The 16,832-nt window shown below is 33.6% G+C and overlaps 1 protein-coding gene and 1 long non-coding RNA gene across 2 annotated transcripts in view; both read left to right on the top strand.

The window, feature by feature from the left end:
• The first annotated feature begins 1,553 nt into the window (after positions 1–1,553).
• LOC133198653 (uncharacterized) lies at positions 1,554–2,545 on the top strand. Its single transcript, XR_009722531.1, has 5 exons — positions 1,554–1,671; positions 1,772–1,897; positions 1,998–2,123; positions 2,224–2,349; positions 2,450–2,545. It is a non-coding gene; the product is annotated as an uncharacterized LOC133198653 (long non-coding RNA).
• A 3,010-nt stretch (positions 2,546–5,555) lies between these two features.
• Positions 5,556–16,832, top strand: part of LOC133198962 (uncharacterized) — a 35,771-nt gene continuing 24,494 nt past the window's right edge. The window contains exon 1 of the mRNA XM_061334862.1: positions 5,556–5,691. Coding sequence (XP_061190846.1) covers positions 5,678–5,691 — 14 coding nt within the window. The 5' untranslated portion in view covers positions 5,556–5,677. The remainder of the gene's footprint in view (positions 5,692–16,832) is intronic.

Raw genomic sequence — 16,832 nt, 5'->3', positions numbered from 1 at the left:
AAATAAAAAATAGGGGGGGGGGGTGTGTTATATTAGTCTGTAACTTAGTGTGCACGTGGAAGGTCTTTTTTAATTAAAATAAATCTTGGTCATTTATTCATTTACGTTTTTTAATCACATTCTGCTCAAGTCACAAATGGGAAATATATGTAATTTTCCTAAGAAAGCTTTTTTTCGGCCGTGGTGTCTTGGATTATGATATATGGGCTTACCTGTGACGAGTCTGTCTTATGGATTTTGCTGACTTCTCTGAGCTGAGGTGTCATTGGGCTGTTATGTCATGGTATTCTTCTTCAAACCCCTAAATTTACAGAAAGGGGTACGAATCAGCTGAGTGGGGGATTTGCTTGTAAGGTTTTATGCTACAGATATTTAGATACATTCTTTTAATGTTGTGCCAACCCTGATTTTAGTTATTTTATGTGGAAAAAAATATTTCATATTCTCATATGTAACAAAGACATGTCTCAGAAGAATTCATGATCTTGTTAATTATGAAAACACTTGTGTGATTCAATGCTGATTATATTTTTAGACACAAGTGCTAATTGAAATTGGTTGGTTGAAAGAAAAACTTTTGGCTGTGCTCTGTAAAGAGCAGCATGTTGAACTTGTCAAGATTTTTGTTTACCATCAATTTCTGATTATATTTTAGAGACATGAGTGCTGAGTGAAGTCAGGTGGTTTAGAGGAACAGTTTTTGACTGTGTCCTGTAAAGAGCAGCATTTTGAACTTTGATACCTGTGTAAACTTGGAAAGATGTCAAATATGAGGTCTTTGGTAAGTTGTTTTTATTTATTTATTTGCTTTTAAAGTTTTTATTTCAAAGTTCATATTTGTGAAGATTTTTGTTTATCGTCAACTTCTCACTATATATTTTAGAGACATGAGTGCTGATTGAAGTCAGGTGGTTTAGAGAAACAGTTTTTGACTGTGTCCTGTAAAGAGCAGCATGATACCTGTGTAAACTTGGAAAGATGTAAAATATGTGGTCTTTGGTAAGTTGTTTTTTATTTATTTTTTTGCTTTTAAATTTTTTATTTCAAAGTTCATATTTGTGAAGATTTTTCTTTACCTTCAACTTCTCATTATATTTTAGAGACATGAGTGCTGAGTGAAGTCAGGTGGTTTAGAGAAACAGTTTTTGACTGTGTCCTGTAAAGAGCAGCATTTTGAACTTTGATACCTGTGTAAACTTGGAAAGATGTAAAATATGTGGTCTTTGGTAAGTTGTTTTTATTTATTTATTTGCTTTTAAATTTTTTATTTCAAAGTTCATATTTGTGAAGATTTTTGTTTATCGTCAACTTCTCACTATATATTTTAGAGACATGAGTGCTGATTGAAGTCAGGTGGTTTAGAGAAACAGTTTTTGACTGTGTCCTGTAAAGAGCAGCATGATATCTGTGTAAACTTGGAAAGATGTAAAATATGTGGTCTTTGGTAAGTTGTTTTTTATTTATTTTTTTGCTTTTAAATTTTTTATTTCAAAGTTCATATTTGTGAAGATTTTTGTTTACCGTCAACTTCTCATTATATTTTAGAGACATGAGTGCTGAGTGAAGTCAGGTGGTTTAGAGAAACAGTTTTTGACTGTGTCCTGTAAAGAGCAGCATTTTGAACTTTGATACCTGTGTAAACTTGGAAAGATGTAAAATATGTGGTCTTTGGTAAGTTGTTTTTATTTATTTATTTGCTTTTAAATTTTTTATTTCAAAGTTCATATTTGTGAAGATTTTTGTTTACCGTCAACTTCTCATTATATTTTAGAGACATGAGTGCTGAGTGAAGTCAGGTGGTTTAGAGAAACAGTTTTTGACTGTGTCCTGTAAAGAGCAGCATTTTGAACTTTGATACCTGTGTAAACTTGGAAAGATGTCAAATATGAGGTCTTTGGTAAGTTGTTTTTATTTATTTATTTGCTTTTAAATTTTTTATTTCAAAGTTCATATTTGTGAAGATTTTTGTTTACCGTCAACTTCTCATTATATTTTAGAGACATGAGTGCTGAGTGAAGTCAGGTGGTTTAGAGAAACAGTTTTTGACTGTATCCTGTAAAGAGCAGCATTTTGAACTTTGATACCTGTGTAAACTTGGAAAGATTTCAAATATGAGGTCTTTGGTAAGTTGTTTTTATTTATTTATTTGCTTTTAATTTTTTTATTTCAAAGTTCATATTTGTGAAGATTTTTGTTTACCGTCAACTTCTCATTATATTTTAGAGACATGAGTGCTGAGTGAAGTCAGGTGGTTTAGAGAAACAGTTTTTGACTGTGTCCTGTAAAGAGCAGCATTTTGAACTTTGATACCTGTGTAAACTTGGAAAGATTTCAAATATGAGGTCTTTGGTAAGTTGTTTTTATTTATTTATTTGCTTTTAAAGTTTTTATTTCAAAGTTCATATTTGTGAAGAATTTTGTTTACTGTCAATTTCTGATCATATTTAAGAGACACGAGTGCTGAGTGAAGTCATATGGTTTAGAGAAACAGTTTTTGACTGTGTCCTGTAAAGAGCAGCATTTTGAACTTAGATACCTGTGTAAACTTGGAAAGATGTAAAATATGCAGTCTTTGGTAAGTTGTTTTTATTTATTTATTTGCTTTTAAAGTTTTTATTTCAAAGTTCATATTTGTGAAGATTTTTGTTTACCATCAATTTCTCATTATATTTTAGAGACATGAGTGCTGATTGAAGTCAGGTGGTTTAGAGAAACAGTTTTTGACTGTGTCCTGTAAAGAGCAGCATGATACCTGTGTAAACTTGGAAAGATGTCAAATATGAGGTCTTTGGTAGGTTGTTTTTATTTATTTATTTGCATTTAAAGAATTTATTTAAAAGTTCACATTTGTGAAGATTTTTGTTTACCGTCAATTTTAGAGACATGAGTGCTGAGTGAAGTCAGGTGGTTTAGAGAAACAGTTTTTGCTGTGTCCTGTAAATAGCACCATGTTAAACCTGTAAAGATATTAAAGTCAAAGGATCAACTAGCTCACCAAGCCCTAAATGATGGAGACAACTCCTGTGAAGACTGTTATCAATAAATGCTGTTTGCTTTGTGGGGATGATAAGAAACGTTTACATTGTTTGACTAAGCGTAAGTCAGTGAAAGAAAATTACAAGACATGTGTTGAACAGTTTCTAGGACAAACTTTAGATCCTAATTATCTGGAACATATGAACGTGTGTGAAAAATGTTGCACTACATGTAAAATGTACCATAAATTTAAGACGGATAGTTTGAACAATTTGAACAGCTTTTATGATAGTCATAACAGGATCAAGAGGATGGCTAAAACTCCCCCTTCTGCCCTGAAGTCCCTAAATTCAACACTTTAGTCTGTGTGCAGTTCCGTGGAGAAAATAAGTTTAGAAAATGTGAGTGATGGGACTACAAGTGAAAAAGAACAGCGTGCATGCAAATCCCTGAGATCACTTAATTTTCAGACAAATGATGCACCCTCTACTAGTAATGCAACATGTACAACTTCAGACAAGACAGACATTGATCTATGTGACCACAACTACAGTTTCTTGACTTCTAAAACATGTGAAAAGACACATACTGTGGACTCAGTCATTGATAGCAGAACAGCCATCTCTAAATTTCTTCATGGTAAACAAGTAAATAAAGTGACTGAAGAGATTACTGACAATTTGACAAGAATGGCTAGATCCAGTATACTAATTCAAAAGAGACCAGATATTTTGTCCGAGAAGCATTGGTTCCTCAGTGCATTTAACGAAATGGAACAAAACTGTCCGCAGCTTCTTGAAGTGCTTCTTTTCTCATTAGGTAAATATTGTTTGTATTTAATTAAGTTCTTTTGTCTCAATGGAAAACCTTGTTGTTATTCTTGTTTCTTTTTCATTATTATACCCCCGCTCCGAAGGAGAGGGGGGTATACTGTTTTACCCTTGTGTGTCTGTCTGTCTGTCCGTCTGTCTGTCTGTAACAAACTTTGGTCGCAGTTTTCTCAGCAACTACTCATTGCAGATGCTTGAAATTTTAGCACAATCTTTGTTTAGGCATGCCATATAATAGGATTCATTTTTGGAACAAATCCGATGTCAACTTCCTGTTTATCCGTGCGTCTGTCCGTACCATACATAATAAATTTTGGTCGTAGTTTTCTCAGCAACTACTCATCGCAGATGCTTGAAATTTTTTCTTTGTTTAGGCATGCCATATGTTGGGATTCAGTTTTTACAAATCCGATGTCAATTTCCTGATTATCACTGTGTTTGTCCATAACTGAACTTGTGTATTCACATCAGAGCGGGGGTATTATTAGTGAGCATTGGCTCACAGACTTCTTGTTATTTCTTTTCCTTACTGATTTTGTGCACATGATGTCTTGGGAACAGTATTTAAAGCTCAGTACGCAAGTTTTGAGATTGTAACTATCCAATGATAGAGGTGCAAAAAGTATGATGTATCCATATTAGCATGGAAGTGGGACAGGTTGTTAAGTATACAAACTTGCATAAATAAATGAACGATGGCTGTGGCTTTTGAAATTAATTTTATACAGAGATGATAATGCTAATCAGTGATGATTTTATTAAGCTTTACTATACATACAATTTACAAAATCTTTCGATTAGGATACTTGAAAATGAAACAACCGTCGAAGTCTCATATCTGTAACACGTATAAAGCTTTGCAACTATTAAATAGGGGAGGGAGACAGCAGGCTTTGCTAGCTTCATATACTGGAATTGTCCCCTTATTCCTCTATTTAATCCCCTTAAATTCTCTTACTTTAATTTAGATTATATTTGGGTTAAGTTAGACTATATTTGGGTTGGGAAATTAGGTTTTCACATTATAACTGTGGTAATAAATTTGTAAAGTCTTGTTAATCTTATTTTCTCAATTTTATCAATGATGTAATGTATCCAATATAAATAACCGTACCACCTGCCGGTTTATGCAGAAACAACCCCCCCCCCCTTCCATAACGAAAGAGCGCACCAAGGGAGATAATCTTGAAACTTGTGTATTCTCACGAAACTTACAGAAATAAAAAATGCTACCAGTGAATGTATAATTTTTTCAATATGATTGATAACGTCACTTTCTGTCACGAGTTATGGCCAATTTTCTGTTGTTAAAATGACTTTATGCACACAACTTTTCTCAGCAAGGATGAAAGGTGTTACAAAAATTGCAAGTAGTTCAAGACACATACATATGCATAAAGATTTCATTTTTTCCTGCTGTCATTTTCATTGTTGAAGTAGTCATAAAAATGGATTTTTTTTTAAATTTATTCAATTATCAATAAATATCTGTATAATAGTGGTTGAAAGAATGTCTTATATTATATCACTTTAACCAGAGTATGGTTCGGTCAAAGGGGAAGGCCTGATATTTTTTTTTTGGGGGGGGGAGGTCAGAATTTTGCATATGCTAAATCTCATTATAAAGCAAAAGGAATAAATCTTACTGTAATGTTTACTAATGCCTAAATTGCAATATCCCTGCATGCTATAATAATTTTATAAATTAAGACGTATTGAGATATTTTATGAATAACTATTTACAGGCGACAATGTGTCATCTGATTCTAAAGTGGCAACAGCTGCAACTATTTATGGTATGATTCTCCATAGCAGAAACGTGAGAGCTTGTGCCATTCAGAGGTTGTATACTGCTCTTGCCATTCGTTTCCATGCAGATAACCAGGTATATATTTGTGTACATGGTGTATTTGAAAATTGTTCTCTGCATTAGTGCAAATACATGTAGTAAAAAAGTGACTCCCATCAAGCCACGAACCCCGTTTTCACTTAGATCCGACACTAATTTAGTGTTTCGGCGGTGTGATAACAGGCCAAGCAATAAATAGATATTCTATACTAATTATAATTAGTTATATAAGTCCGCCATCATCAGGAATCCACTTATATATATAAATATTGTATATTCATTTTATTTGTTTTATTATATACCGGTATGTTCTTTTTAAATAGTAGAACCGGTAAGGGAATTTCCCAAGGTCACGTAATGTTTAAATAATAAACACAGATGAAAGTTGTTTGTGTAAATAAATATGCAAGAAAGCGATAATTTGTTAACTGTCTCTGACTGAGATATGTCAGTAAATGATATGGTTGATTACATTGTAATTGACCAGTAAGTGAGGCTTTACTAACTTTTATTAAAGTTTTGAACTTGTTAGGAGATCTCCTAAACTCCTGTGTTTTTTATATGCAATAATTGGTTTGTCTTTGAATATATCTTTGAGTTCGGGCTCTCTTGATAGAGTGTGCCAGTATTTTAGCAATTTCTTTTTGATATTGCTAATGGCTGGGTTGTATTTTGTAACCATGACCAATGGTATATCAGAATTACTGTTAACTTTCTTTTTTTGAATTAAATGGTCTCTTTTGTAATTTTCTAGAACATTGTTCATTGAACTGTTAATCTCATTTTCATTATATCCTCTTTTCAACAGAGAAAATTTGAACTTCTCGATCGCATTGTGAAAAATATTAGAATCGCTAGTATTGCGTAAATGACGAATGATTTCGCCTTTAATAATTCCCCTGAAAACAGAAGGGCTATGTGCACTATTGCGTTCCAGATACTGGAAAGTATTAGTAGGTTTTATGAAAGTTTTGACATCAAGAATTCCTTCTAATTCAAACCTTTCTCCCTTAAATAGGGTGATGTCAAGGAAGTTCATTTCTTTGTCAGAAATTTCATATGTGAATTTTAAAAGAGGATGATGTGAATTTGCTATTTGGAAAAATTGATGAATTTCATCCATTTCCCCATGATAGATTATAAATCCATCATCTCGATATCGACCGTGATAAACAATATTATGTTGAAATGGAAATTTGTTTAGAATTTCCGAAGTGACTTCATACATTCTGATATCGCACACTTCAGGACTGCATTTTGAGCCCATTGCGCAGCCTATAATTTGTTTATATTTCTTAGAATTAAATTCAAAGACATTATTTTCTAATATTGTTTGTAACAACCACAGAAGATCATCTGTAGGTGGCGAAGGAATTTTAAATTCTCCTTTGTTGAATTTAGAGTATGCTTCACTGACAGCTGTGAGTAATTCGTTGAACTGCATATTTGTATACAGGGATGTTACATCATAACTGACCATTATGCATTCTGCTTGCGGTCTAAGTTTTTCTATTTTTATTATGAAATCAGAGCTATCTCTGATGTAAGTGGATTGTGTTTTGACTATTGGTATTAGGAAGTAATCAACATATTGGCTGATTCGTTCCGTCGCCGACCCGCATTGCGAGATAATAGGTCGTGCCGGGCAAATGATTTCTTGATTATGTAGTAAAAAAGTGACTCCCATCAAGCCACGAACCCCGTTTTCACTTAGATCCGACACTAATTTAGTGTTTCGGCGGTGTGATAACAGGCCAAGCAATAAATAGATATTCTATACTAATTATAATTAGTTATATAAGTCCGCCATCATCAGGAATCCACTTATATATATAAATATTGTATATTCATTTTATTTGTTTTATTATATACCGGTATGTTCTTTTGTTAGCAAAAGGGCTGAAATTCATCCCAACACCTTCGACAAAAGTCGCAAAAAACGACTTACTCAAAGATTTTGATGAACTTGCACGTAAAATGAGATGTAAGTTCAATTTCAAGACTAATAACGATGAGATTCATCCTTTCTACACAAAGAGTGGATATGAACCACCTAAGATGATTGGTGCACTTGAAACCTACATTGATAAGACCAAACTTGAACTTTCCTCAATTCAGATAAAAAAATGCTCTGATAATTTATCTCAACTTGAGAGAAGAGCACTTAACCAGTTACGATATCGCCACGATATTGTAATTAAAAAGGCAGACAAAAACAACATATGTGTTGTTATGAACAAACACGATTATATTAAGGAGGGCGATCGCCAATTGAACACTAAATATTACGAAATAATTGACGATTTTGATTTATCATTGCTCCAAAGGAATATTGAAAATAAAATCAATGAACTTAAGGCAAATGGGTATCTAGATAAAGTTACATATAGATTTTTAATGAATATTACGTATCCACGAATAGGTAGATTATACTTACTACCTAAACTTCACAAATTAGATCAGACGATGTTTGATCTTATCAAAGAACAGGGCCACTACAATCAAGAAATCATTTGCCCGGCACGACCTATTATCTCGCAATGCGGGTCGGCGACGGAACGAATCAGCCAATATGTTGATTACTTCCTAATACCAATAGTCAAAACACAATCCACTTACATCAGAGATAGCTCTGATTTCATAATAAAAATAGAAAAACTTAGACCGCAAGCAGAATGCATAATGGTCAGTTATGATGTAACATCCCTGTATACAAATATGCAGTTCAACGAATTACTCACAGCTGTCAGTGAAGCATACTCTAAATTCAACAAAGGAGAATTTAAAATTCCTTCGCCACCTACAGATGATCTTCTGTGGTTGTTACAAACAATATTAGAAAATAATGTCTTTGAATTTAATTCTAAGAAATATAAACAAATTATAGGCTGCGCAATGGGCTCAAAATGCAGTCCTGAAGTGTGCGATATCAGAATGTATGAAGTCACTTCGGAAATTCTAAACAAATTTCCATTTCAACATAATATTGTTTATCGCGGTCGATATCGAGATGATGGATTTATAATCTATCATGGGGAAATGGATGAAATTCATCAATTTTTCCAAATAGCAAATTCACATCATCCTCTTTTAAAATTCACATATGAAATTTCTGACAAAGAAATGAACTTCCTTGACATCACCCTATTTAAGGGAGAAAGGTTTGAATTAGAAGGAATTCTTGATGTCAAAACTTTCATAAAACCTACTAATACTTTCCAGTATCTGGAACGCAATAGTGCACATAGCCCTTCTGTTTTCAGGGGAATTATTAAAGGCGAAATCATTCGTCATTTACGCAATACTAGCGATTCTAATATTTTTCACAATGCGATCGAGAAGTTCAAATTTTCTCTGTTGAAAAGAGGATATAATGAAAATGAGATTAACAGTTCAATGAACAATGTTCTAGAAAATTACAAAAGAGACCATTTAATTCAAAAAAAGAAAGTTAACAGTAATTCTGATATACCATTGGTCATGGTTACAAAATACAACCCAGCCATTAGCAATATCAAAAAGAAATTGCTAAAATACTGGCACACTCTATCAAGAGAGCCCGAACTCAAAGATATATTCAAAGACAAACCAATTATTGCATATAAAAAACACAGGAGTTTAGGAGATCTCCTAACAAGTTCAAAACTTTAATAAAAGTTAGTAAAGCCTCACTTACTGGTCAATTACAATGTAATCAACCATATCATTTACTGACATATCTCAGTCAGAGACAGTTAACAAATTATCGCTTTCTTGCATATTTATTTACACAAACAACTTTCATCTGTGTTTATTATTTAAACATTACGTGACCTTGGGAAATTCCCTTACCGGTTCTACTATTTAAAAAGAACATACCGGTATATAATAAAACAAATAAAATGAATATACAATATTTATATATATAAGTGGATTCCTGATGATGGCGGACTTATATAACTAATTATAATTAGTATAGAATATCTATTTATTGCTTGGCCTGTTATCACACCGCCGAAACACTAAATTAGTGTCGGATCTAAGTGAAAACGGGGTTCGTGGCTTGATGGGAGTCACTTTTTTACTACATGTTACGTCTGGACAATGTCCGAATGACTCTAACTGCTCGTGAATCGCCGACTTTGTCTGCGATCCGAACTTCCTTTCATTTGATCTAATCTAATTGATTTGTTTCGGCAAGAACTCGATATTCACACCCTTTTGCCGTTCTGACCACCCAAAAGTTGGTCATTATCACTCTGATTTCATCATGAACAGATTGTCACTCTCTAAAAAACAAAACATCAAAATGGATGTTGACGATTTACCTAGTAATCAAGAACAATTTGCAAAAATGCAAAATGAACTTGAAGACCAGTTCGATTATGGATTGAATCTAACAGATTTTGATTCACCCGATGTCAAATCGGACAATTTCTCTACTACTGTGTCCATTGCCTGTGATAATTTCACTGAAAAACTGGGAACACGACACCAACTGGCCTGTGCCCGGGAGGGAATTTATTTTTCAATGAAAAATAATACGTTGCCACCATTCATGAAATGGAATATCAGCTGCAATCCCAATCTTGGAGATAAGGACATTGACATTTTGTTCCAATCTCTTTGGAAGGAAAAGGCTGATTCTTTGAAAAAGGAATTTATGCAAGAATCCATCAAATTCTTGGAGGATAAAATTGAAGAAACTAATAATCAATTAAAAGAAATCAGACATGAGGCTCTCCAAAAAATCGGAACAGCCACTTCCACCTCAGGATTAGCCCGAAACGAGCTCAATACCCGTATGAATGCTAGCAAGGAAAAATTTGATAAGGAACTGTTGCAATTTTGCACAGCAATAAGAACCAAACCTAAACAGGCGGCTGGAAAAAACAAATCCACTACCGGTACCTCATATAGAGGAGGCAAAGGCAAAGGACATAAAGGGCGAAAATTTTCACCTTACTAAGTGACTTTAATGTCCAGTTATAAAAACTTGAGTGTATCACTCATGCGCAACTGAACTGATTCGCTATACTAAAGTGACTCTATTGTCCGATTATTATATTTGAGTGTATCACTCTTAACTCTAACGAACTTATCCCTATGGGAATTAGTCATTTCTTTAAAGTATCATTCGCTATTGATTACATACTGTGACAAATTATGTTCTGTGAATGATCAATGAATAAAATATTCATTTCCTTTGGAATTTTGCTATCTTATTGATATGCCTTTTGGTAAGGAAATTGTATTTCTAATTTACTAATTGGTTAGTTCAAACATGATTACGTCTGGATTATTCAATAATAACATACAGGATTTGTACGCATGCGCTAGCGGCATTTTATACCACGTGCGAAGGTTTGCTCACATTTTCACATACACAGCCAACAGAATGGCACGTCGTTTCGATCGAAACATCAAAAGAAGAAAACGATCTATTAGGGCAATGAAATACAAAGCCCGCAAAAATAGAAAGTTCTACTCCAATGTTCTTTATGCAAGAGAACATGTATTCAATCTGACCAAAAACAAGTTAACAGATAGTGAATACTTATTGTTAGCAAAAGGGCTGAAATTCATCCCAACACCTTCGACAAAAGTCGCAAAAAACGACTTACTCAAAGATTTTGATGAACTTGCACGTAAAATGAGATGTAAGTTCAATTTCAAGACTAATAACGATGAGATTCATCCTTTCTACACAAAGAGTGGATATGAACCACCTAAGATGATTGGTGCACTTGAAACCTACATTGATAAGACCAAACTTGAACTTTCCTCAATTCAGATAAAAAAATGCTCTGATAATTTATCTCAACTTGAGAGAAGAGCACTTAACCAGTTACGATATCGCCACGATATTGTAATTAAAAAGGCAGACAAAAACAACATATGTGTTGTTATGAACAAACACGATTATATTAAGGAGGGCGATCGCCAATTGAACACTAAATATTACGAAATAATTGACGATTTTGATTTATCATTGCTCCAAAGGAATATTGAAAATAAAATCAATGAACTTAAGGCAAATGGGTATCTAGATAAAGTTACATATAGATTTTTAATGAATATTACGTATCCACGAATAGGTAGATTATACTTACTACCTAAACTTCACAAATTAGATCAGACGATGTTTGATCTTATCAAAGAACAGGGCCACTACAATCAAGAAATCATTTGCCCGGCACGACCTATTATCTCGCAATGCGGGTCGGCGACGGAACGAATCAGCCAATATGTTGATTACTTCCTAATACCAATAGTCAAAACACAATCCACTTACATCAGAGATAGCTCTGATTTCATAATAAAAATAGAAAAACTTAGACCGCAAGCAGAATGCATAATGGTCAGTTATGATGTAACATCCCTGTATACAAATATGCAGTTCAACGAATTACTCACAGCTGTCAGTGAAGCATACTCTAAATTCAACAAAGGAGAATTTAAAATTCCTTCGCCACCTACAGATGATCTTCTGTGGTTGTTACAAACAATATTAGAAAATAATGTCTTTGAATTTAATTCTAAGAAATATAAACAAATTATAGGCTGCGCAATGGGCTCAAAATGCAGTCCTGAAGTGTGCGATATCAGAATGTATGAAGTCACTTCGGAAATTCTAAACAAATTTCCATTTCAACATAATATTGTTTATCACGGTCGATATCGAGATGATGGATTTATAATCTATCATGGGGAAATGGATGAAATTCATCAATTTTTCCAAATAGCAAATTCACATCATCCTCTTTTAAAATTCACATATGAAATTTCTGACAAAGAAATGAACTTCCTTGACATCACCCTATTTAAGGGAGAAAGGTTTGAATTAGAAGGAATTCTTGATGTCAAAACTTTCATAAAACCTACTAATACTTTCCAGTATCTGGAACGCAATAGTGCACATAGCCCTTCTGTTTTCAGGGGAATTATTAAAGGCGAAATCATTCGTCATTTACGCAATACTAGCGATTCTAATATTTTTCACAATGCGATCGAGAAGTTCAAATTTTCTCTGTTGAAAAGAGGATATAATGAAAATGAGATTAACAGTTCAATGAACAATGTTCTAGAAAATTACAAAAGAGACCATTTAATTCAAAAAAAGAAAGTTAACAGTAATTCTGATATACCATTGGTCATGGTTACAAAATACAACCCAGCCATTAGCAATATCAAAAAGAAATTGCTAAAATACTGGCACACTCTATCAAGAGAGCCCGAACTCAAAGATATATTCAAAGACAAACCAATTATTGCATATAAAAAACACAGGAGTTTAGGAGATCTCCTAACAAGTTCAAAACTTTAATAAAAGTTAGTAAAGCCTCACTTACTGGTCAATTACAATGTAATCAACCATATCATTTACTGACATATCTCAGTCAGAGACAGTTAACAAATTATCGCTTTCTTGCATATTTATTTACACAAACAACTTTCATCTGTGTTTATTATTTAAACATTACGTGACCTTGGGAAATTCCCTTACCGGTTCTACTATTTAAAAAGAACATACCGGTATATAATAAAACAAATAAAATGAATATACAATATTTATATATATAAGTGGATTCCTGATGATGGCGGACTTATATAACTAATTATAATTAGTATAGAATATCTATTTATTGCTTGGCCTGTTATCACACCGCCGAAACACTAAATTAGTGTCGGATCTAAGTGAAAACGGGGTTCGTGGCTTGATGGGAGTCACTTTTTTACTACATGTTACGTCTGGACAATGTCCGAATGACTCTAACTGCTCGTGAATCGCCGACTTTGTCTGCGATCCGAACTTCCTTTCATTTGATCTAATCTAATTGATTTGTTTCGGCAAGAACTCGATATTCACACCCTTTTGCCGTTCTGACCACCCAAAAGTTGGTCATTATCACTCTGATTTCATCATGAACAGATTGTCACTCTCTAAAAAACAAAACATCAAAATGGATGTTGACGATTTACCTAGTAATCAAGAACAATTTGCAAAAATGCAAAATGAACTTGAAGACCAGTTCGATTATGGATTGAATCTAACAGATTTTGATTCACCCGATGTCAAATCGGACAATTTCTCTACTACTGTGTCCATTGCCTGTGATAATTTCACTGAAAAACTGGGAACACGACACCAACTGGCCTGTGCCCGGGAGGGAATTTATTTTTCAATGAAAAATAATACGTTGCCACCATTCATGAAATGGAATATCAGCTGCAATCCCAATCTTGGAGATAAGGACATTGACATTTTGTTCCAATCTCTTTGGAAGGAAAAGGCTGATTCTTTGAAAAAGGAATTTATGCAAGAATCCATCAAATTCTTGGAGGATAAAATTGAAGAAACTAATAATCAATTAAAAGAAATCAGACATGAGGCTCTCCAAAAAATCGGAACAGCCACTTCCACCTCAGGATTAGCCCGAAACGAGCTCAATACCCGTATGAATGCCAGCAAGGAAAAATTTGATAAGGAACTGTTGCAATTTTGCACAGCAATAAGAACCAAACCTAAACAGGCGGCTGGAAAAAACAAATCCACTACCGGTACCTCATATAGAGGAGGCAAAGGCAAAGGACATAAAGGGCGAAAATTTTCACCTTACTAAGTGACTTTAATGTCCAGTTATAAAAACTTGAGTGTATCACTCATGCGCAACTGAACTGATTCGCTATACTAAAGTGACTCTATTGTCCGATTATTATATTTGAGTGTATCACTCTTAACTCTAACGAACTTATCCCTATGGGAATTAGTCATTTCTTTAAAGTATCATTCGCTATTGATTACATACTGTGACAAATTATGTTCTGTGAATGATCAATGAATAAAATATTCATTTCCTTTGGAATTTTGCTATCTTATTGATATGCCTTTTGGTAAGGAAATTGTATTTCTAATTTACTAATTGGTTAGTTCAAACATGATTACGTCTGGATTATTCAATAATAACATACAGGATTTGTACGCATGCGCTAGCGGCATTTTTTACCACGTGCGAAGGTTTGCTCACATTTTCACATACACAGCCAACAGAATGGCACGTCGTTTCGATCGAAACATCAAAAGAAGAAAACGATCTATTAGGGCAATGAAATACAAAGCCCGCAAAAATAGAAAGTTCTACTCCAATGTTCTTTATGCAAGAGAACATGTATTCAATCTGACCAAAAACAAGTTAACAGATAGTGAATACTTATTGTTAGCAAAAGGGCTGAAATTCATCCCAACACCTTCGACAAAAGTCGCAAAAAACGACTTACTCAAAGATTTTGATGAACTTGCACGTAAAATGAGATGTAAGTTCAATTTCAAGACTAATAACGATGAGATTCATCCTTTCTACACAAAGAGTGGATAGGAACCACCTAAGATGATTGGTGCACTTGAAACCTACATTGATAAGACCAAACTTGAACTTTCCTCAATTCAGATAAAAAAATGCTCTGATAATTTATCTCAACTTGAGAGAAGAGCACTTAACCAGTTACGATATCGCCACGATATTGTAATTAAAAAGGCAGACAAAAACAACATATGTGTTGTTATGAACAAACACGATTATATTAAGGAGGGCGATCGCCAATTGAACACTAAATATTACGAAATAATTGACGATTTTGATTTATCATTGCTCCAAAGGAATATTGAAAATAAAATCAATGAACTTAAGGCAAATGGGTATCTAGATAAAGTTACATATAGATTTTTAATGAATATTACGTATCCACGAATAGGTAGATTATACTTACTACCTAAACTTCACAAATTAGATCAGACGATGTTTGATCTTATCAAAGAACAGGGCCACTACAATCAAGAAATCATTTGCCCGGCACGACCTATTATCTCGCAATGCGGGTCGGCGACGGAACGAATCAGCCAATATGTTGATTACTTCCTAATACCAATAGTCAAAACACAATCCACTTACATCAGAGATAGCTCTGATTTCATAATAAAAATAGAAAAACTTAGACCGCAAGCAGAATGCATAATGGTCAGTTATGATGTAACATCCCTGTATACAAATATGCAGTTCAACGAATTACTCACAGCTGTCAGTGAAGCATACTCTAAATTCAACAAAGGAGAATTTAAAATTCCTTCGCCACCTACAGATGATCTTCTGTGGTTGTTACAAACAATATTAGAAAATAATGTCTTTGAATTTAATTCTAAGAAATATAAACAAATTATAGGCTGCGCAATGGGCTCAAAATGCAGTCCTGAAGTGTGCGATATCAGAATGTATGAAGTCACTTCGGAAATTCTAAACAAATTTCCATTTCAACATAATATTGTTTATCACGGTCGATATCGAGATGATGGATTTATAATCTATCATGGGGAAATGGATGAAATTCATCAATTTTTCCAAATAGCAAATTCACATCATCCTCTTTTAAAATTCACATATGAAATTTCTGACAAAGAAATGAACTTCCTTGACATCACCCTATTTAAGGGAGAAAGGTTTGAATTAGAAGGAATTCTTGATGTCAAAACTTTCATAAAACCTACTAATACTTTCCAGTATCTGGAACGCAATAGTGCACATAGCCCTTCTGTTTTCAGGGGAATTATTAAAGGCGAAATCATTCGTCATTTACGCAATACTAGCGATTCTAATATTTTTCACAATGCGATCGAGAAGTTCAAATTTTCTCTGTTGAAAAGAGGATATAATGAAAATGAGATTAACAGTTCAATGAACAATGTTCTAGAAAATTACAAAAGAGACCATTTAATTCAAAAAAAGAAAGTTAACAGTAATTCTGATATACCATTGGTCATGGTTACAAAATACAACCCAGCCATTAGCAATATCAAAAAGAAATTGCTAAAATACTGGCACACTCTATCAAGAGAGCCCGAACTCAAAGATATATTCAAAGACAAACCAATTATTGCATATAAAAAACACAGGAGTTTAGGAGATCTCCTAACAAGTTCAAAACTTTAATAAAAGTTAGTAAAGCCTCACTTACTGGTCAATTACAATGTAATCAACCATATCATTTACTGACATATCTCAGTCAGAGACAGTTAACAAATTATCGCTTTCTTGCATATTTATTTACACAAACAACTTTCATCTGTGTTTATTATTTAAACATTACGTGACCTTGGGAAATTCCCTTACCGGTTCTACTATTTAAAAAGAACATACCGGTATATA

Source organism: Saccostrea echinata, unplaced genomic scaffold, assembly GCF_033153115.1.
Source record: "Saccostrea echinata isolate AGI-Se365-2 ecotype Australia unplaced genomic scaffold, CSIRO_AGI_Sech_v1 ptg000033l, whole genome shotgun sequence".
NCBI classification, from domain to species: Eukaryota; Metazoa; Mollusca; class Bivalvia; order Ostreida; family Ostreidae; genus Saccostrea; species Saccostrea echinata.
This window is presented reverse-complemented; position numbering and strand designations above follow the sequence as displayed.